Here is a 22349-nt window from a genome sequence, read left to right as displayed (position 1 = left end):
TAGCATTAGCAAGTAATGACGTCTCATATCACCACATACATTTTCCATTCATATCTCACAAACCATGTGGCCATGTTGAGAGGGAAACAAAACATTTTATATTCCACAGCATTTCAACATGCAACATCCCCTTTCCATTAATTCATCCAGCAGCATTCCAATAAGCCCATTCCTTTAATTTTACCAATGGGCTGGAGGAAAAGTCTATTTAAAGGAGGGCTTAGTTTTAAAAAAATTAGCAATAACAATTAAGTATTTTCTGTTTAATTCTGTTAGTTCCTAATAGTGTGTTATCGAAGTTACAAATTGACTTTTCAAAGAGGGTAGTTATGCTGTCAGAATAGGGTGCTGAGTTATGGTGGCATTTTGACTTGAATAACATTTGTTAATCCAAGAATGCAGTCAGATTATGGATGCACTGGACTTGGGCTTTCCTTGAGGTGTTTGGCTGTTAGAAATGCCTCTCTTTTTGCTGTTATGTTTCGGCATTGGTTATTTGTAGTTGATTTGAGGACAAAATTCTATGATTCTCAAAAGCAGAAGAACAAACCCCTATGGCTTCCTTTGGCAATCTCATCCAAGAGCTGCAATTGTGCTAAAGAACTTTTCTACATTTTAAGCAAGTGTTTGGAGGTCTGCCACACCTGTATGAAGTACACAGACAATCAAATTTGGAAAATTGTTTGCATATCATCACATTTGTTGCAAGTTTGGTGTGGTAGCATGCTGTTATTTATCCTATTAATCCACTTTTATGTTGTCAACAAAATGCAGTACTTCCATATGACATGTTCATAAATTTAGGCAAAGTTAGTTATTTAATTTTGTAATGGTTGTTATAGTGGTTTTAAAGCTCACATCCTGGAAGCTTGTGGGGTAGGGGAAAAATGAAAGATCCATGTTAGTGAAGGAAACAGTAGCCCTGTTTCAAGACACTTTATGACAGGAATTCAAATGGCACAAGAAAGAATGACAGAATTGCTAATGCGGTTGTTGCAGATCCAGGAAATCATGCCCACAACCCTCCCATTATAGAATCAAGAACATACCAAAACATCATAAAAGCCAGGAAAGCTCATATCTAGTCACCACCCAATAAATTCTATTACAAAAACCCATGTTCTTAGAGAAGGAAAAAAAATGAAGCCAAAACTTCCTCTGTAGTACTTGGACAAATTAATATCAACGAAAGCCTAATGATTACAAGGTGTCTATAACATTTGATAGGTATTTGTAGTTAGTGATAAAAGTTGTGCACAGAGGAAATCAAGGATATAATCAAGGTGACAATAGAAAGGAATTGAAGCATAAAATAAACAAATTAATTACACCCACATTTGATGGCATAAACAACATCTTTTTGAGTGCTTGGTTGCAAGAACTACAAAAAATATTTTATTCTCAGCCCCATGATGGAAAAGGATGCAATTCAGTTTTATACCTTGCACATGGAAAATGTAGCATATGATTGGGTGGCATCATGGCCTCATCACATAATGATAAAGGCATAATCTTGTGCAGAATTTGAAGATTCTACCAAAGATTCTTGGACAAAATTGAGTTGAACGTTGGGGAAGAGTATTTCCAAAAGCTATTCAAAATAAAACACAAACCTCAATGCATACATATATACTAGACTTCCAAAGAGTTGAAATTAGGGTACCAAATATTTTAGAGAAAGGGAACCTATTCCTTCGTTGGGGGCTTATTTTAGCCTCTTAAGGACCTAGTTAAAGCCTCTACACCACTTTTATTGCAAGAAGCTATCATGAGATCCTTGACACTTTAACCATATGTATAGAGGAATCAGTTTACATAATAGGCAAAGCTGCATACTACTAGATTCTAGAAGGGAAACTTTCATAGGAGTCTATTACGCTCACATTCACAAAAGACTACACAAGAGCGATTTATAACAAAGATGGATGACATTACAAAAAATGAACTCAAAAGAAATATGCTTTGTTTCATTTGTAGAGATCCATTGAGACCAGGCCAAAAATGCCTTAGCAAGGATCAAGTACACCACATGGAAGTTGTGTCTGACAAAGTGACCGAGCCTAAAAAACCAAAGCCACAGAGGAGCAAACCATAGAAGACAGGAGCAGCATGAAAGATACCAATAGCACTCTTTCAGCCCTTTCAAGAGCACCAAAGTACCACCCATTCCAAGTATGTGGAGCATCATTTACCGATAGATTACCATGCTGACAGATAATGGAGCCACCTACAATTTGCTTGATAGAGGCTTTGTGAGTAAGAGGGATTGAAAGAACACAAAATTTCAAGGTTCAATGACATTTTTGCAAATATATTTACAATCCCCTACGCAAAGATCATACAACAAATCAAATAATCCTTTGCAACTAGGAGGCATGTGATGATATGTATGAGGTGGGGTTAGGGGGAACAAATATGGTTTTGGGAGGGCAATGGTAGCATTCTTTAGAGGAATTCTCTTAAAACTATCAATCCATGGAGTCAAAGCTTAATTCAAGGAAAAAGATGTAACTCATAGAGGTATGCTTGAGGGGTCAACCTAATGATATCTAAAAAAGTAGAAAGAACATTCCACAAGAGACATGTTCATGGGTAGAAATTCACTCGATCGAGAGCATGCATACTATTTTCATCTTCTAGCAAGAAGCATAGATATAATATTGATATTTGAACTCTTGGGGATTAGCATAGTATGGTGTTTAGTAAAACACATACAAGATTGTAAATAGATAGAGGAACCCAAAATATCATAGAGTTGGAATTAGGCTCCAAGCCTATCATGGTAACTCCTTGCCACCCACAAATAAAGAGGAGATGGAGAAGGCTTTTAAGAAGCTTCTTGAAATGGTCCACACCATATCCAGCCATAGCCCATTTGCTCCATTAGTGGTCCTTGTTAAAAAAAAAATGGCACGATGAGAATGTGCATAGATTATAGATCCTTGAACAAGAAGACAATAAAAAATTTATACCCCTTTTCCAACAATGATGAGCTCATTGATAAGTTGCTTTGAGCAATTTTTTTCTCAAAGATTACTTTGGAATCAAGCCACCATCATCTCTATATTTGCAAGGAAGATGTGAACAAAATGGCTTTCAGATGTCATTATATATACTTTGAGTTTCTAGTCACATCATTTGGTCTCACTAATGCATGGACACTTCCCAAGCCATGATGAATTAGATATTCAATAATTAATTAGCAATATTTGTTTTTGTATTTTTTTGTGATAGTCCAATATAGAGCTAAAGATAGTAAGATTGTTTATGGCACTTGGATACCTTCCTTGAAATTTGATAGCAACAAGCTCTTTTTGCAAAAGAATCTTCGTGTAACATTTAGGCAACAAATGTTTTCTACTTGGACCATGTTATTGATAGTCAAATTGTAAAGGTGGATCAGCAAATAATTCAACCCATTTTGGATTGGCCATCGCCTAACAAACGAGTACATTATTTGGTCTATGACTATACAAGGTTAGTTAAGGGATTTTCTCAACAAGCAACACCCTTGACTAACATAACAAAAAAGAAGCAATTGCATGGATGGATATAGCATAAGAAGCTTTTAATAAGATTATTAGGATTAAGGAAACAATTAGCTTAAGCCCTAAAATTTACCATTCTAGACTACTCATAATCTTTTATTGTAGAATGTGATGCTTATAGAGAGGGAGGTAGAACTGGTCTAATGAAAACGAGGCATCCCATTACATTAGAGAGAAAAATGTTGAAAGATTTAGAAAGGGTTGGTCCTATTAATGACAAGGAGTTTCTTATGATATTAATAACAAAATTGACATAGTTTTTAGTTTAACTCATTACCCCATATTTCATGAGTAATGGTCCATGTGAACCCATCTCTCATGAGAATGAATAATCCACTTAACACCCACTGCATCTAGGAAATGCACACAAGGCTAAAGCATTCAAACATCACATGAAGTTGTCCATCCTAGTACTACCTTGACTCGAGCACACTTCACCATGAAGATTCCCCCAAGCTCATGTCTAGTTAGCTCTCTAAACCGTGTGCAAAACCTTATGAAATATTCATCATAGGGCCCCTTTAGCTCATCAATTGATAAGTAGGAGATATTTTTTGAGGTGTGTCAAGTTATAATACCAATATCAAGATTTAACTACATAGTTTTTGTGTCAAATTCATTGACCCACATCTCATGAATAGTGGCTCACACAAAACTATCTCATGAAAATGAATAATCGCCATCCTAGTACTACTCTGGCTCAAATGCACTTAAGCATGCAATGTTCCCTTCTGTCAAGCCCACTTGAGTTCCTATCCCATGTGCAAAATCCTCAGCAAATGTTGTGTCTTATGAACCCTTCACCATAGATCCACTTTAGTTCATCACTTGATAAGTAGGAGGTACTTTCTACAATGTGTCAAGTCAGCTATGTAATTTTTAAGTCAAACTCATTGATCTATATTTCACAGGTATTGTTCACATGAACTCAACTCTCATAAGAATGAATGACCCACTTGGCACTCATTACATCTAGGTGAATGCTCATATGGTTGAAGCATTAATAGTTCCTAGGAGGTCATCCATGTCCTACTGTTGGTACTCAAGCACACTTAACCATGGATTTTCCCCTAAGGTCAAGCCCACTCAACTTACTACCCCATTTGTAAAAAACTTTCAACAAATGTTGTTTCTTATGAAGCGTTCATCATGAAGCCCCTTTAGCTCATCAATTGGTATGTAGTAGGTAGTTTTTGCAATGTATCAAGTTATTATAGTAATTTTAAGATTCAACTTTATAGATTTCGAATCAAACTTATCAACCCATTTTTCATCAGAAGTGGCATACAAATTCATTTCTCATGAGAATGAAGGGTTCCCTCTCCACTCACTGTATATAGCCTATAGGCAAATGCTCATAAGGGTGAAACCTCGGTACTAATTAGGAGATCATCCATCCTAGTGTTACTCCAACTCAAGTACATATAACCATGGAGTTTCCCTAAGGTCACACCCACTGAGCTCACTACCCCATGTGCAAAACCTTTAACAAGTGTTGTGCCTTATAAAGAATTCATCATAAAGATCTTGTAGCTCATTAACTAATAAAAGGTATTTTATGTAGCTTGTTAAGATGTGATATTTATTATTAATATCAAGAATTTAACTGCATAGTTTTTGAGTCAAATTCGCTAACCAATATCCAAGTGGTACACAAGAAACCATCTCTCAAGGGAATGAATGATCCACAAAGAACTTGTTGCATCTAGGTGATGCTCACAAGAGTGAAGCATCAAGACTTTCCAAGAGGTCACTGATACCAGTACTACTTCGAATCAAGTGCACTTGATCATTGAGTTTCCTCCAAAGTGAAGCCCACTTAGCTTGCTACCCCATTCATAAAACCTTTAGCAAGTGGTTAGTACACTTGACTTAGCATGATATTGGGATGAGTGATCTCCCAAGAAGACCGGATGCTTCACCCTTGTGAACCTCACTTAGATGCAATGAGTGCTAAGTAAACCATTATTCTCATTAGAGATTAGTGTGTTGAGCCACTACTCATGAAATATGGTTCAATGAGTTTGACTCAACTTACACAATTAAATCCAATATTAATATCATGACTTGACACACTGAAGAAAACACGTTCTACTGATTAAGGAGAAGCTTGCCAATATATGCTTCGGCAAAGCTTTAAAAATGTCTAGTTTGTGTTAGATTTGTGGATAAAACCACAACTTGAAATTGTTTTAGGTTAGCAAGACCTAATTGAAAAGCAACAAAAAGGGGTTAACTCCAAGCTTATGATTTTAAGATATAGTACAGGAAAACTAAAATGTATAGTTGTTGGTGCCCTTTCCAAATTGCTCACTATTTGTTCTATTTCTGACATTTCAAGTGATTTGAAGGTTCTTATAATGGCTATCATGCCAAGATCACATTTGTTAATGATGTCTTAGAGGGAAGTGTGTAAGATGGCAAGTACGAGGCAGTAGATAGTCATAATTTCTAAAAGATAGACCTTTTTAGTACCTAAATCTAAGATGAAAGATAGGAATTTAGAAGTGTTGCAAAATTTACCAATGGCTGGTCACCATGGATGCTACAAAACAACCAAGCAAATTAGGAAAAGGTTCTCTTAAAAGGGCCCTAAGGATGTTCTACTTAAATACACTAAGGATGTTCTACTTGAATACATCAAAGAAAGCCAACTTGTCATAGGACAAGGCAGATTTAATGTCCCCTCTTGTAAACGCCTTAGTTTTTGCTCAATTTATAGATAATATTCAGATTCTCTGTACTTGAGTGAGATCACTACAAGACAGTTCTGCTTGGTTCAATGCTTTCCTTGAATTTTTATCCTTCAATATATATACCTTTTCCTTCTAGTGGAAGGTCGCGTTCCTTCCATTGTCATATCCCTTCAAAACTGTTGCAGCCCTTCACTTCCACAAATTGCATCTCTTCCTATAATCAAACTTTTGCTAATGTGAACCAAATTGCACCTTGCCTTCTTTTGGAAAGTAATCACTGAGTACATAGCTGCTTTATCAATATTAGGTTAATCCAACTGATTCCCAATATATAATATGATAACAGTAATAATAATCGCTCTAATATTAATTGCTGCTTCAATTTTGGTAATGATCACTACCATAAATATGCTGGTTTCTGGTGTCTTCTACTTATAGCAGATGCTGCTCCTAAATTGCAGCTATCTATTTGTTTTTCAATGCCCCTTTAAGGTTTGCACATCCTGCTCTTAAATGTGTGCCCTTTATTTATTTTTCAAGGTGTTGGCCCAAGGCATATATATATTTAATTTATCCCAATGACCAAACAGGTCGGCCAGAAACTCAGTTTATCTCTCTTAATTGAGCATCACTCCTCTCTATCTAAGTAATGGCAGGGTTATGACAGAAAAACATATTTTTACTGCAAAATCATTCCAACAATTACCTTTTCTAAATTGTAAGAGAGAGAATATCGATGGACTTCTTTGCAGACCTGCTAAACATAACTAGTAGAGATTGCATTTATGTGATTGTACATAGATTAACCAGGTATGCATCCCTCTTTGTCATTCTTATGGATTTCAAAGCACTCCAAGTTGAAGATTTATTTCTCAAACAAATGTTTACGTCGCATGGCTTGCCTAAGAACATTTTTAATGACAGGTATAGCAGACACCTTATCTCCTTTTGGCAAGAATTGCTTTATTCAGTAGTACCAAGCTCATTCTGGATACTAGATATCATCCACAAGCAAATGATCAAGTAAAGATGGTGAAGTAGTGGGTTGACACATATAAACAAGTAACATTGGTCAAATGGCTGAACAGTGAACCCATGACATGTCCATCAACATAGCTCCACTTGTGGCTTTGTATGAATTCAACGCATTGACTTTCACTAATTTGTTGTTAGAAACATCAGACAACAAGTAGCTAGTGACTTGTTGGAGCATAATTGAGATATTTTTAGTCACCTAAAGATCATTTGCAACAGGCACAAAATCAAAAAAATGCTATATGTTGATCAACATTATAGAGATCATTCAAGTTGGTGATATGGTTCTTCTGTTCCTACAACCTTATAGGGAGACCTCCATTAAGTGAGCAAGGGCTGAAAATCTTAAAACCCATCTCTATAGACCATAGAGGGTTTTGAAGAGTAGGTCAAGTAGCCTCTAAGCTGGAGCTTCCAATTTTTTACCCCTACACAACGAGGGGGAACAGTATATTGGTCCTAAATGACATCATTGACATAGGAGAGAGGAACACAAGAGACAAGATTATTGTAGAATAGTTGGTCCATTGGAAAGGCCTACCCAAAGAGGATGATACATTGATACTTGTGAGAGGCCAGAGATATTTGAATGTATAGCACCGCAATGCTTGTGGTTAAGTGATTCCAGTAAGGGTAGACTTACAAAGTGCCCTTTCCATTGATTCATTATGCAGTGTTCCATAAGCTCATTAAAGTTTGGAACAATTAACAATAAATAATAGATCATCTTTAATGGCATTTTTTGTTTAATTTTGTCAATTTTTGACAATGCAATATTGGAGTCACAAACTGACTTTTCAAAGAGGGCAATGGTATTGTCAGAGTGCAAGTGCTTAAATATGGTAGTTGCTAGACTTTTACTAACATTTGCTAGTCTGACAGTGCAGTGGGCCCTCTTTTCTGCCACAAAATAACACATTTGGCTGTTAGAATTGTCCCGTTTTGCTGTTCTGTGGCTGATTTGATGACCAAATCTCTTGAATTTGAAACCAGAGGAAGAAGTCTCTTTGGCTCCCTTTGGTAGTCTCGTCCAAGAGATTGCAATAGTGCTGAAGGCATTCTTTTCATTTTTGGCAATCATTTGGTGGTCTCTCATAGTTGTACAGAGTACATAGTCTGTTCTGGAGAATTGTTTGCCGATCATTGTGTGAGATGCAGGTTTGGTGTGGTTGCATGCTGTTATTTACCGGCGTAATCGAATTTTATGCTATCAATAAAATACATTATTTCATTCTGATGTGTTGTCAATATATTCAGGTGTAGTTAGTTATACAGATTTTGTATGGATTATTATGGTACACACCTCTCTAGGTAATGCATAGATGAGCAGCTGCTCTTGCAATATTTGGTTAAGGTTTTAACATTGTCACATAATGAATGAAAACAGAATCCAACAAAATTGAAGGTAAATGTTTAATTAGCTTTGAGAACTCTGCATGAAAAAAGAATTGGAATGGTTAGTACCTCAATATAAATCCATTGAAGGACAACAATGAAAATTTCTTATATGGCAATATAGGCTTTTGGGGTTTAAGTATATAAAAGTCTCAAAGCAAGCGTCATACATGCCTAGAAGTAGATTTACAAGAGAACTTATGATGCAGAAGCATCCTGGGGTAGTTGGCTATCCTGCACGATTAAGGGATTTTAGTGGAGTTGAGTGGACCTATTTGGGTTTTGGTTAATTAATTTTGACGTGTTCAATAAATGTTGTAATCCTTTAAAGGCATTTGGTATTTAATATCTGTTGGAGGCCGACTTGTGGCTTTTCAAGTAGTTAATGTAAGGGATATTTAATTTGTAGCTTACTAGGCTGACTTATGGCTTAGTTGGGTATAAGTAGGGGTTGTGGTGAAGTCTTTAGTCATATTATTCATTCGAAGGAGGAGAAGTGAGTCTGGGGAGTAGCTGAAGAGCGAGTTTTTCCTAAGTCTATGGACAAAGCGCCGAATGTGAGGTAGTTTACAATAGGATTGTGATTATTCATCCAACTTGGAGAAGAGGATGAGGAGAAGCGAACTTTGAAGAGCTAATAGTTGAGGCTTGGGAAACAAGGAGATTGCTTGGTGGGCTTGCGAGTACCACTTGGATCTTCCTTGGAGGTTTCTACCAGAGTGTGGATCTAGACTAGCTAGAGTTTGGTTTGGATCTTGAGGGATCTTGCAGAACTATTATTTGCTTTGTATTTGGTCATAATTAGGAAGGCCTTACAGCCTAGCACATTGCATGTAATCAGTTATTTTATGAATAAAGAGTTGTGATTTAATATCAAATCTTGTATTGTTATTTTGTTTCCGTTGTATGGTTATTTGCTGGGGGCTAGGACATCTCCTTTGGGTTTGCACTACATCAAGTGGTATTAGAGCGAAGGTTGTTCCTGAGTGTGTAGACCAAGCGCCGAAGTTGAGGCAGTTTGCACTAGGACCTTGGGAGGACATGCAAATGGATCTATGGTTGCGAAAATGGAAGGTTAATCTTGTTCAAGAAGATTGATTTGTTGGCGATTTGATGCAGAAGGTTTGTGAAGATCTTGGAAGATGGCTCCAAGAGGATTGGACCCTAAGATGATTGCAAATCTTCATGATGTGGTGGAGAGGAGGTTTTCTGAGATGTCTCCACAATTTGAAGCTAGCTTGGCTGATCAAGTTAAGGACGGGGTGAGGAAGGCATTCCGTGGATGTTTGTGGAGCTGGAGCCTACCAATCCGAAAGAGAGAGTTGTCTGGTAGGTTAAGAGACTTGTTCGAGAAAGAAGATGGCATTGCAAGATCGAGGTGGAAGAGGTTGGTTTTGTTGATCAATTTGTGGAATTTGATACAGAACCTGCAGAGCAACTGGAGGTTGTTGCTGAGGATATTTCTAACCTTGTTGATGTTAGGATGGAGATTGGTTTTCATGATCAATTGGTTGAGTCTAACATGAAAATTGCAAAGCACTTGGTTGTGGATGATTAGGTTGTTGAGTTGTATGTTGCAGAGCATCTTGTTGTGAGCAATAAGATTGCAAGTGTTGTGAGATTGGCATGTGTTGATGGAGATCTACATATTGTTGGTGATGTGGAGTTTATTGTTGTTGGTGTGGATTCACTAGTTGCTGATTTGGTGATGAAGCATTATGTATAGTTTGTTCCTGGAAGTGAGCATGCTGATTGGATGGTTGAAATTTTGGCATTTGACAGAATGATGCAAATGTGGATGATTTGCATGTTGGTTTTCTTGTCCCTATTGGAGTGGAAACCTTTAGTGAAGATGCAAATGGTTGTGGATTTTTTAATTGGGCATCAAAGTGTGGGACACACTTTTCTTTTCACACCTAGGGAGTCTGATGCGGGAGCATCTTGGGGTAGTTGGCTATCCTGCATGATTAAGGGATTTTAGTGGAGTTGAGTGAACCTATTTGGGTCTTGGTTTATTAGTTTTGATGTATTTAATAAATGTTATAAGCCTTTAAAGGCATTTGGTATTTAATTTTTGTTGGAGGTCGACTTGTGGCTCTTCAAGTAGTTAATGTAAGGGATATTTAATTTGTAGCTTACTGGGCCGACTTGTGGCTTAGTAGGGTATAAGTAGGGGTTGTGGTGAAGTCTTTAGTCGTATTATTCATTCAAAGGAGGAGGAGTGAGTTTGGGGAGTAGCTAAAGAGCAAGTTTTTCCCAAGTTTGTGGACAGAGCGCCGAATGTGAGGGAGTTTACAGTAGGATTGCAATTATTCATCGAACTTGGAGAAGAGGATGTGGAGGAGAAGTGAACTTTGAAGAGCTAGTAGTTGAGGCTAAGGAAACAAGGAGATTGCTTGGTGGGCTTGCGAGTACCTCTTAGATCTTCCTTGGAGGTTTCTACCTGAGTGTGAATCTGGACTAACTAGGGTTTGGATTGGATCTTGAGGGATCTTGCAGAACTATTACTTGCTTTATATTTGGCCGTAACCGGGAAGGCCTTACAGCCCGACACATTGCATGTAATCAATTATTTTATGAATAAAGAGTTGTGATTTAATATCAGATCTTGCATTGTTACTATGTTTCTGTTGTATAGTTATTTGCTAGGGGCTAGGACATCTCTTTTGGGGATTCTCCTACCTTGCACTGCATCAACTTAATCAAGTAAAATAACAGAACTGTATTTCTTCCTAGGTTGCATGGGTATGCATACCCATACCCCTAGAACTCGTACCCAAGAACAGGGTACTCAGTGGAGAGCATCATACTTAAGGACCTTGATTAAGATTTCTGATTTTGTTTTGGTATTTGGTTTGCATATCAGCTTGTTGTTGATCAAGCATAATTCGATACTTAATCAGATTGAAACTTTGATACAATACTGGTTAACAGTAAACTATATCACCGTTAAGGTCAGAAGTTTATTATTTGCAATATGTCACTGTTATATGGTTTATGATCTTCTTGTTCATGTTTAAAGTCTGCCTTCTCTGCTATGCATCTAAAGTTCTAAACACTTATCATATATTATGATTACAAAATCTACTGCAAATCTGAAACTGACAACAATACATTACATTTTGCAAACTTTGTCACTGTTCTTGATTTGAAAAACCATTGTCATGACTCATAATTTCAGATTTTCTATAAATATAAAATTATATTAAAAAAAATTGACGTGCCCAAGTATCCCCGTCCCCTATTTCAAAACATAGCCATAGCCATACCTCTACCCAAAGTACCCAAGTACCCCCATCCCAGTGCAACCTTGGTTTCTTCCTTTAGATATTTTTTTCTCAAGACAAGTTTCAAGCCATTTTATGAGACTTTGGAGAAGGGACAACTCACACTGACAAAAATAACGTGGATGATGACTCGACCCCAAAAGAAAAGCTTGGTAGTGAAAACTTCTAATTATCTTTTAATTCTTTGACCTTCAAAATTAGCTTATACAAAGTGGGAATGTACAACAGACAAAAGCTCCACTGAAACATATTGGCAGCCTTGGGAATAATCAAATGCAGCAACTATATATAACTTTCATAAAGGAGAAAGCAGATGATGAATAACTATAAACCACAATGCAAACCCTTATGCTTGGACGCATAAAACCTTAACCATATTAGGCTTCAAGATTGAATCAAGCATAGAAAATATCAACTATAGCAAGGCTGTCTCCAACAGTTTATAAATTATACGTTATAGTAAAGTAAGATACACAAATCCAAATTCCATAGAGGATCTAGTATTCACCTGCGGGAAGAATTCTCCATCGGGTCAAATGGCAAGATCTGAAGCCCCATAATCTGCAGTTAACCAAATGTTAAAAGGAAAGTACCTTGAGCAAGAAACCTGTCAAATGTTTATAGCAATAATTTCAACTAAGAATTTATCCAAAGTAACCAAGAAACTTTCTGCTACAGTTTCGCGCACCAATATTTAAATTTGAAAAGTCGCTGATTGCATGGATGACTCTGTGTAAAATAAGTCTCGTAATAAATGCAAGAAAATGGATAAATTGAAGTATCTGTTGATCTAGAAATAACCTATTATTACATTCATATTATTGTGTTCGCGTGCATAACCAACAGTATGCAACGGCGTATGAAATTAGGTCTGTTATGTTTCAAGAAAGAGATCTAGGATTGTCACAAAACGAACCTTGTTTGCGATAGCCATTATTAACACACAGAAGAAACTTGAATAACAGTTCTATCGACCTCTGTCTGCAAACAAAATGCACATTTAGTTCATAAAATATAATATAAATGCGATAAATAATTATACTTAACATCTAGCATCATAGACCAGAACATCCCATTGTCAAATTCCCCACACATGCAACGTTTATCCATCATTGTTATCTTCCTATGAAATACATAATCAACAGGATCGACATACCTTCATTGACGGTCCACTTTTCACGATAACAACTCAATACGCTGTTATAATTATAACATAGCAATCCAGGCCACCTTGGGAAGAGGAAGAGACTTAGTTGCCTTCGAGATAGAATCTCAAATTCGTTGCATATTTGTATCAAATTAATATAGTTGCAAAAATGGTCAAAAACTCTCGATAAGTGGTAAATAACGTGCCACGGCGACATTTTGACTAGAAAAATCGCGGTTTTTCCACACTCGTCAATTTTTTTTGTTTTTGCCCATTTTAACCCGAGAAATCGCAAAGAAAACGGCAGGAAGTTTTAGGGATCGCATAGTTGACTGATAAACTTACGATTATGACGCTTTGAAATGATTTCGGGCGATTTTTTGCCCATTAAAACATTTGTCCTTGTTTTCGTTCGCATTGACAAGGGTTTATTTTGCAGGAAAATGAGATTGTCAAGCGGGGCTTAGTAATTTTCTAGAGCCTTTTGATCAATTTCAATAAATTCTATTTACTTTATCAAAAACCAAAATTTATTGGAATTTTGATTTGGTTATTTTATGTTTTACTGTCAGCGAGAACGATTTGATCCAGAAACATATCCAGCCAGTTTTTCATGACAAAGATTTCCATATCTATGGAGAAGCCAAGACTGATTCCAAGAGGATTGTTAGTAGAGGTGGTACACTTGAACTATAATATTCAAGTACAATATGCTAGACCATAATATTATATGTTTCTAATAATTTATTATTGTATATTTTAAAACTTTTTCCAATTATTTTATGAATTTGAATCTTCAATAAATCATTTCTAAACCTTTTTAATCTTCTAATTTATTAAATTACTGTGGCAAAACATTATGCTGTTACTAGGTCAGAAAGATAGCGGCATTTTTTTGATTTATTGTTAAAATATTAATATCATAAATCTGATTTGATTAAAAATAATAAGAATTAGAAATATATTTTCCAAATACAAATAACTCGTATACTTTACACTGAATCCTTTAATAGGAATTTGGAGACTAACCTCTTATGTGAGGTTGAATTTGGTGGGTATTGATTGTTTTTCCACTTTTCAAAGCATATTTTACTAAATTTTTATAAATCTAATTAGTTTCTATAATTTTATATTATTTTGTAAAATAAATGAATTTAGAAACTTCAAGATATGAGATTTTTATAAATATTACTAATTTATACTTGTATTATATTGAATTTTGACTTATCAATATTTATTTTAAAGCATAAAATGAAAGACATTAACATCACCAAACTCTCATAAAAGTACACACGAGAGGCAATGGTGACGTCAAATTCCAGCCCCCAAACCTGACTTGAAGTGTATTTGGAGCGCCACAAAAACTTAACATCAAGAAAGACGTAATACTAAAATGATATCAGACTAGAAAGGGGCTTTGAGTAAGAATCATCTATACTTCTAAGATTGTAATCAAGTGCACATAAAAATTTCTTATAAACCCATATAAAGGGTCCTATCAAATATATAAACATCATCTCCCCAAACTGTTGAATTCCAGATTGGCTTGAAGTGTATTTGAAGCTCCACCGAAACTCAACATCAAGAAAGACATACTACCAAAATGACATTAGACAAGAAAGAGGCTCTGAGTAAGTATCATCTATACTTCTTAGAATGTAACAGGTACACATAAAGATTTCTTATAAACCCATATAAAGGGTCCTATCAAATATATATATATACATCATATCCCATGTCTTCTTAAAATTTTGTAAGGGAAGTAAAGATGATTTGTTAAGACTCAAAGACGAATGCACCAATATGAAAACAAGACATTATTTGCCTTTTGGAAAAAAAAACAATAAGAACAAACAATGAATATTTTATTATTATAAGGAGTTATTTTAAGAAACAAATTGTATAGAAATAGAAACAAATTAATATTCAAAATAGTTATGAATCATGATATTTATAAGTGTCATTATTTGTAATTTTAATATTGATTATTTCTAAAATAGAACCTCACTTTGAGAAGCACTATACAAATATGTGCTTTTAGATAGTTATTTAAGAGTGTGGTCCATGAGGGGGACTTCTTTTATTTTCATGGAGTGGAAGGTTCCATGAAGTGAAACATAAATAAAATCTTCTCCTCAAAAATAGTTGCCTCTGCTTTTTAGACTGCAAATTTGAGGATGGAAAAGATGTGGGACCAGAAATTGCCCCACCAGGTTAGGCTTTTTGTCTGCCACTTGTCAATCAAATATGTTTTAAAAATTTTATCAATATTATTCTTAGGCTTTTTGTCTGCCACTTGTCAATCAAATAAGTTTTTAAATTTTTATCAATATTATTTTAAAATGATTTAGTCATGTAAATTAACAATGCAATTCATGAGACCACCAACTACCATAAATTGTGGACAGATGCACAGGGAACTAAAATAGGATTTAAAACATCCATTTTCTACCAATAAAGCAGCTTTTCAGATTAAAATAAAACAAGGAGATATTGCAACAAATGCCGGATCTTTGATGTTCAAACCAGACGTGTAGCACTGAAATCTGATATCATGAGACTGCATTAAATTTGAGTATTTCAGCGTCAATGAAAAGCCCAGAATGTGCACTCGAAATTGCTTCTTTGGCAGCATATTGTTAGAACAAGAAGATTTTCACAATTCATAGGAAACTATCTATTTTTATATTTTTGGATTGGATTGTGTAATTATTTTTACACGAATTACACAATAGAATCTAAAAGCATAAAATTTCAGTAATCCAGTGTCAATAGAAAGCCCAGAATGTGCCATGGAAATCGTTTATTTGGCAGCATATAACGTATAATTAGTACGAGAAGATTTCCAGAATTCATATGAAACTACCTATTTTAATGTTTCTGGCTATGATTGTGTAATTATTTTTACACCAATCACACAATGGAATTCAGAAGCATTAAATTTCAGTAATCCAGTCTCAATGGAAAGCCCAGAATGTGCCATTGAAATGGCTTCTTTGACAGCATAAAGTTAGAACAAGAAGATTTCCACAATTCATATGAAACTATCTATTTTTATGTTTCTGGATTCGATTTTGTATTTATTTTAACACCAATCACACAATATTATCCAGAAGCATAAAATTTCAGTAATCCAGTGTCAATGGAGAGCCCAGAATGTGCCATGGAAATTGCTTCTTAGACAGCGTATAGTTAGAACAAAGAGATTTCCACAATTCATATGGAACTATTTATTTTTATGTTTCTGGATTTGATTGTGTAATTATTTTTACACCAATCACACAATGGAATCGAGAAGCATAAAATTTCAGTAATCCAGTATCAATGGAAAACCCAGAATGTGCCATTGAAATTGCTTCTTCCACAGCATATAGTTAAAACAAGAAGATTTCCAAAATTCATATAAAACTATTAATTTTTATGTTTCTAGATTCGATTGTGTAATTATATTTATATCAATCACACAATAGAATCGAAAAGCATAAAAATAGAAAATAGATTGAAATTTTCTTAGAATAGAAAGGATGGAATAGGTATAAAAAGAAAAAGAAAGCTGCTTTAAAGTTCTATTGCCTGCTTTTGAGTCTGTAGATGACTTCTACAAATATGAAACTGTTTCATGTTTTTTCTAAGTACTTAACTGTACTACAAATAACATTTACATGTCCTGTTTCCAATAAAATTTAAACTTGTGACCTTTCTTTCTAGAACACAAATTCACAGCCAGACCAATTCAGACCAATTCAAACTGTATAACAAATGTCAGAAAAATATAGAGTCAAACATCATAATCCAAACAATATTTATGCATTTAGTCTACATGTCAGCAGATGAACTGGCAGAATTACTGAACTGTACTACAAATAACATATACATGTCCTGTCTCCAATAAAAATTTAAACTCATGACCTTTCTTTCTCGAACACAAATTCACAGCCAGACCAATTCAAACTCAAACTGTATAATAAACGTCTGCAAAGTATAAAGTTAAACATCATAATCCAAACAATATTTATGCATTTAGTCTACATGTCAGCAGATGAACTGGCAGAACTATAGAGCATAAACACAAAAACATTGTACAGTCCGTTTACATATAATTTAACACCTATAGCACAATGCTTCATGCTAGGCAATGTTACCCCTGAACACCTTATTGCCGCTTCAGGTTGAACTGGAAGACCACACAAACAATTGCACCGCCTTCTCAGTGCTTCACAACTTAATTTATTCATATTTCAGTGCTTCAGATCCTCCATGGCATGTCATCTGAGTTACGGACCATCTTAAGGCTTAATGCAGCTTGAGGATTTCAAGGTTGAACCAGGGCCAGTGTCTTAATGCATCTCTTACTCAACACATAACAAACCCTATGCTATTTTATGTTACAGCCACAGCTAAGCAGCTTTAAAGCTTATAGTTCTAGCAAAATCCTAAAGCCTGAAGGACCTAGCGATCTATGTCAGGAAATCTTGTTAATCTTTAGTAAAAAAACCAGTTTAATTTTAACCTAACCTCGTCTATTAAATGGTGCAGAACTGCCCTAGGTTTAGCTTTACATAAGTTCAATGTTTTCCCAACCCAGTAACTGAAAAGAAAATGGATCTAGATACAAACAGGCATGATATAGCTTAACTAGATATTGATTTTGACACCCTCTCTCCAGAAAATGCTCCTGTTAACTCAAATGATCTGATTCTCTTACTCTATTTTATAACTTGAGTATAATTGCAGTGAAAAGAAACCTCCAAAGAAAGCCAAGTAATCCAAAGGCGAAGTATACTAGTTATTTTGCATCCCAATCTTTTAATCATTCTCTATATTTTAAGCATGAAGAAATTCATCAAATCTTTTTTAGAAACATTCATTGTAACACTGGTGCTGGGGCGAATTTATTGGACAAAGGAATAAAGGGCTTCAATTTCAACAGCAGAGAGGTCTAGGGGCAAAAGGGGTGTTGTATATTATTATATATATATAAAACTTGAAATAATTTATCCATTAACATATCATATTGAAATACTTGAACATAGAAAAATTGCAACACTAATCAAAACTATTGAACATTTAACATAATAATGCAAAATATATCTATTAATAACATTCAAAAATTTAAAATCAAATAGAAATTCAAGTACTCATCCCACCACGGCCTGATGAAGTGGTGGAGTACTGGCAGAGTCTTAAATACCCTGTAACCCAATACTGGGATGTACCGGGGATGAGTACTTGGAGGTTTGGGGGGCGCCTGAATCCCCCGGTTTCACTGGAAACATATTACTTACCATTCAAGTTAATCAGAAATGACAAGTACTCATCACACAACTGAATCCGAAAAAATCAAGTTACATAAGCTAGTTATAATTACAAAACCAAAAACCAAAAACCAATCTACTACAGCATTTCCAGCAAACTAGATACCCAAAAACACCTTGGAAGCAACGAAGTTTAAGGTTTGGATCACATTCCCTTTGAAATTTCTTGCCAAGCAAAGCATATTTGTAAAACTAAACACCCACAGAAAAAAACCTCTGATCCAGTAAATATACAAATGGATAGGTCCTAATTTCGACATTTAGAAAGAAAGAGAAAGCTTGCAAACTTTTACATAGCAAAACAGAGAAATTCAATTCAACAGCAATGCCAAGAAAATGCCAGACAGATCAAATTTCCCCGAATTCAATCAAATTTAAAAAGCATTCAAGATTAAGAATCGCACGTAGGATGAAAACTGACCAGATTAGTCCTGAAATGGATCTTTCTGCGGCGAGGTGAGGAATCCCAAACCAATTCTCCGGATTATATCGCCCTTAATTGTCAGGGGTAAACCAAAAGGGAATCTGCTTTCAATAATGGTAGACTCCGGAATCCTCCCCGCCCTCAATAATTCCCGTGATTATCGTTACCCACATAACAATGCAATTACAATTTAAGTTGAATGGACCAGCCGCCGGGTGGTCCATTCAATTTATTTCAAACCAAGTTGGAAAATGATAGAAATGTGTGCAACTAGATATATAATCGGATTTTTTCATATTATGAGAATATTCGACTGTAGGTATAAGCAAATCTCCTTGTCTCAGGTACTCGGTCAATGTTATTTTTCGGTATTCAAAGATCTGCTTTTGCTTTAATAATGAACTTTTCCAACTAACTCTTTTGTCTTTGTTGTTTATTTCAGGCAACGTCTAAACAACAAACTAAAACGGAACTCTTCGTTTTTTTTCGTTTTTTTTTCCAAATTCTTCTTATATATTGTGGAGTTTAGTTGGCTGTATATTCGTCTTCTTATTTATTATATCAATTTAGCTGGCTGCATAGTCCTCTTCTTATATTTTATTCTAATTATATAGTATTCAATAGTGTGATTAGTTTGTGCAGTAGTACCCCTTACAAATAAGTAGTAGTTTTATATGTTGATAATAGAGATTCAACAATAAATGTTGAAGTTGATTCGTGAATATCCAAAAAAAAAATATATTCCCTTACGAAGAAATGTAGCATTAGATGGCAATCCTCTATCTTGACAGACACTTTTATCATCTTATTTTGGGAGGAAAATAGCATTTTGAGTCATTTTCCCTCTAATTCAAAACCAGTTTTGAATGTGTTGGTGCCTAATTCCCACCAATTGATCCACGATCCGAGTGTCTTAATATGACCACTATTGGTCAACCTAATTTATCAAATAACTTAAGAACATTCTTTAAATGTGTTTTACATCCATAACACATCAATCAATTTAGTGTTACAAGCATATCAAGATGAAATTTCATTCCACCGTCTCCTTCAAGTATTCTTCAAAGCAATAAGTTACAACAATCTTCATGCAAACATGATTTAATGGTTGATATCATTTATGTCTTTTCATACCATGTTAATATATCAACACTTATGATTACATTTCGTGCAATGGGAAAATGGGGAGAGTAATGCAACATAAAACATACAAAGTGAATTACTCCACTATTTCATTGATTGTGCATTAGAAAGCAAGAATATGCCCGTTGGGCTTAAAAGGTAACTTGCACACTAATTGGGAATAAGTTGTGTCCTTTACTAAGTAATGACACGAGAATAAGTAAATGATTAAATAAATTTAATTAAGACGTCACTAAAAAGATTATCAAAATAGACTTCTGAAAACATATATTGAGTTGAAATTGGCAGAAACAAAAATGAGAAGACAAGATGCACTTGTGCTATTAATTTAAGCCAAAAATGGTAGGGATGGATTGAAACTTGACATGTACCTAGGGATAGGCCATCTTTGATGACATGTACTAAACAGTTTCCAATGAAACTTCCATAGACTTTGCAACTACTCTTGTACTTCCCAGAAAATAGTTAAAAGCTTTATAACAAATTCCTACACAAGAAAATGGGGAAAATGTGAACCCCTTTCCAATGAAACTTCCACAGACTTTGCAACTAATATTGTACTTCCAAAAAAAATAGTTATAAGCTCTATAACAAATTCCTACACAAGAAAATGAGGAAAATTTAACCCCTTTACAATGAAACTTCCACATACTTTGCAACTGCTCTTGTACTTCCCAAAAAAATTCAAAAGCTCTATAACAAATTCCTACACAAAAAAATGGGGGAAAGGTTGGAAAGAGGGTTTACCTTGGTTAAACCCCTATTTAGGAATCACCCTTTAAATATGATAGAAATTTCATAAAGGAAATAATGTAAAAAGGTAAATTGTTGATTTATCTTGCACAAGACCCTCATGAACAAATGTGATAATTGCTTAAATCCATGAAGATGCTTCAAGGATCTTGAAATCCAAAGAGTTAACCCTAGAAAGTAAAGAAGAATCATGGATTTCCTCACAAATACAAGGACCTATTATTGCCACTCCTAGATCAATAATATAGATATGTTTGATAAATATAAGTGTGAAACAATATAGAGAATTATTAATGAATCTTCTTGCTTGATTGAGAATTTCTCTACTTATCCATTATGGGAGAGAAACTTGCATCAATTAGAGAAAATTTCCTTGGACTTGATGGATCTTGAAGAATGAAGACTTAGATATCTTGAATTGGATGCTTTTAAATCTTGAATCCAAATCCTCAATTGCTCAACTAGATTTCTTAGTTGATAGCTTACACTTTATTCCTTGTTACCAAATGAAGGGAGAGGAGATTCTTTTATAATTAACTCACTCCATTCAGGGTTCAACTTTGATCCAAGTTGACCATGATTAAAAATCTCAATAGAAGACCCATGCAAAAGTTGTGCCTAAAACCGTAGGGACATGTCACCAATGGTGACATATATTAGGCAAAATAGGCTCAAATTGTGGGAAGATGTCTGGGATAGTGAATAGATTATGTAAAAGAAAAGATAGGTCATGAGAATCAATCCCAACAAACATTAGGACCTCAAAAACACCAAAATGGGGCCTAATAGATCCAAAGCATCCAATTATGGGTGCTACCTTTTTAGGACTATACACATTCAAAAAGAATTGTGTCATCAACTATCATCAATAATAACAAGATTAAAGTATAAGAGAAATAATAGATAATGTACATATTCAATTATTCCTCCTCTTCCTACTTCTCGACTAATGCTTCCTCTTGCATTTGTCTTTCTTAAAATCTTGGAAGAACATGATTTAGTAGATCAAATTTGTGTTACCCCTTCCAAGATGTCCCTTTGGGAGCTCCTTTAAACTTCACCTACATATCATGAACCATTATAACGAGCCTTGAGAAAAATCATTGTTCCACATCATGTGCAAACTAATATAACCTTTGTATTAGAATGCATGAATGTGACCAATAATAAAGCTCAATTTGTGTTTTCTCAATATGGGTTTCCTTCTAAGGAAATTCAAGATCAATATGATTTTATTTATGTTTATTGAACTAGTAATCTTATTCAAAGAAATTTAATTGATAGTGGACCTAGTCTTAATGTGTGTAGTGTTAATTTATTGCATAAAATTAATGTAGATACTTCATCCATTCAACATGATTCAATTTCAACAATGTTCCTAAACAAAACTTGGATATTATTACTTTGCCTATAAAATTAGGTCTTGTCACTTTACCTACTCATATTCATGTTATGCCCAATGCTCTTAATTATAATGTTCTTAGGACATCCAATGCTTTTAATTATAATCTTCTCTTAGAATGACCATGGTTGCATGTCATACAAAACATTCCTTCAACACTTCAATGCAAAGTGAAGTTCATCTATAACAATAGCATGTGTATCC

The 22349-nt window shown here is 34.9% G+C and overlaps 1 protein-coding gene across 2 annotated transcripts in view; it reads right to left on the bottom strand.

The window, feature by feature from the left end:
* The window catches only part of LOC149563515 (L-aspartate oxidase 2-a, chloroplastic-like), a 31240-nt gene extending 12142 nt beyond the window's left edge, over positions 1-19098 (bottom strand). The window contains exons 1-3 of one of the 2 annotated variants that reach the window (XM_089826740.1): positions 18845-19098; positions 12878-12942; positions 12470-12522 (exon numbers count right to left, since the gene is read on the bottom strand). In XM_089826740.1, coding sequence (XP_089682866.1) covers positions 12470-12522; positions 12878-12895 — 71 coding nt within the window. In that variant the 5' untranslated portion in view covers positions 12896-12942; positions 18845-19098. Of the gene's footprint in view, positions 1-12469; positions 12523-12877; positions 12943-13117; positions 13246-18844 lie in introns of those variants that run through there. The other variant, XM_089826741.1, reaches the window with a different exon arrangement.
* Positions 19099-22349: the final 3251 nt, after the last annotated feature.

The sequence above is a fragment of the Cupressus sempervirens genome, chromosome 4 (assembly GCF_028749045.1).
Source record: "Cupressus sempervirens isolate cs-2001-9-10 chromosome 4, ASM2874904v1, whole genome shotgun sequence".
In the NCBI taxonomy this organism is placed as follows: domain Eukaryota; kingdom Viridiplantae; phylum Streptophyta; class Pinopsida; order Cupressales; family Cupressaceae; genus Cupressus; species Cupressus sempervirens.
The sequence above is the reverse complement of the archived record's forward strand: the minus strand, read 5'-3'. Positions and strand labels throughout refer to the sequence as shown.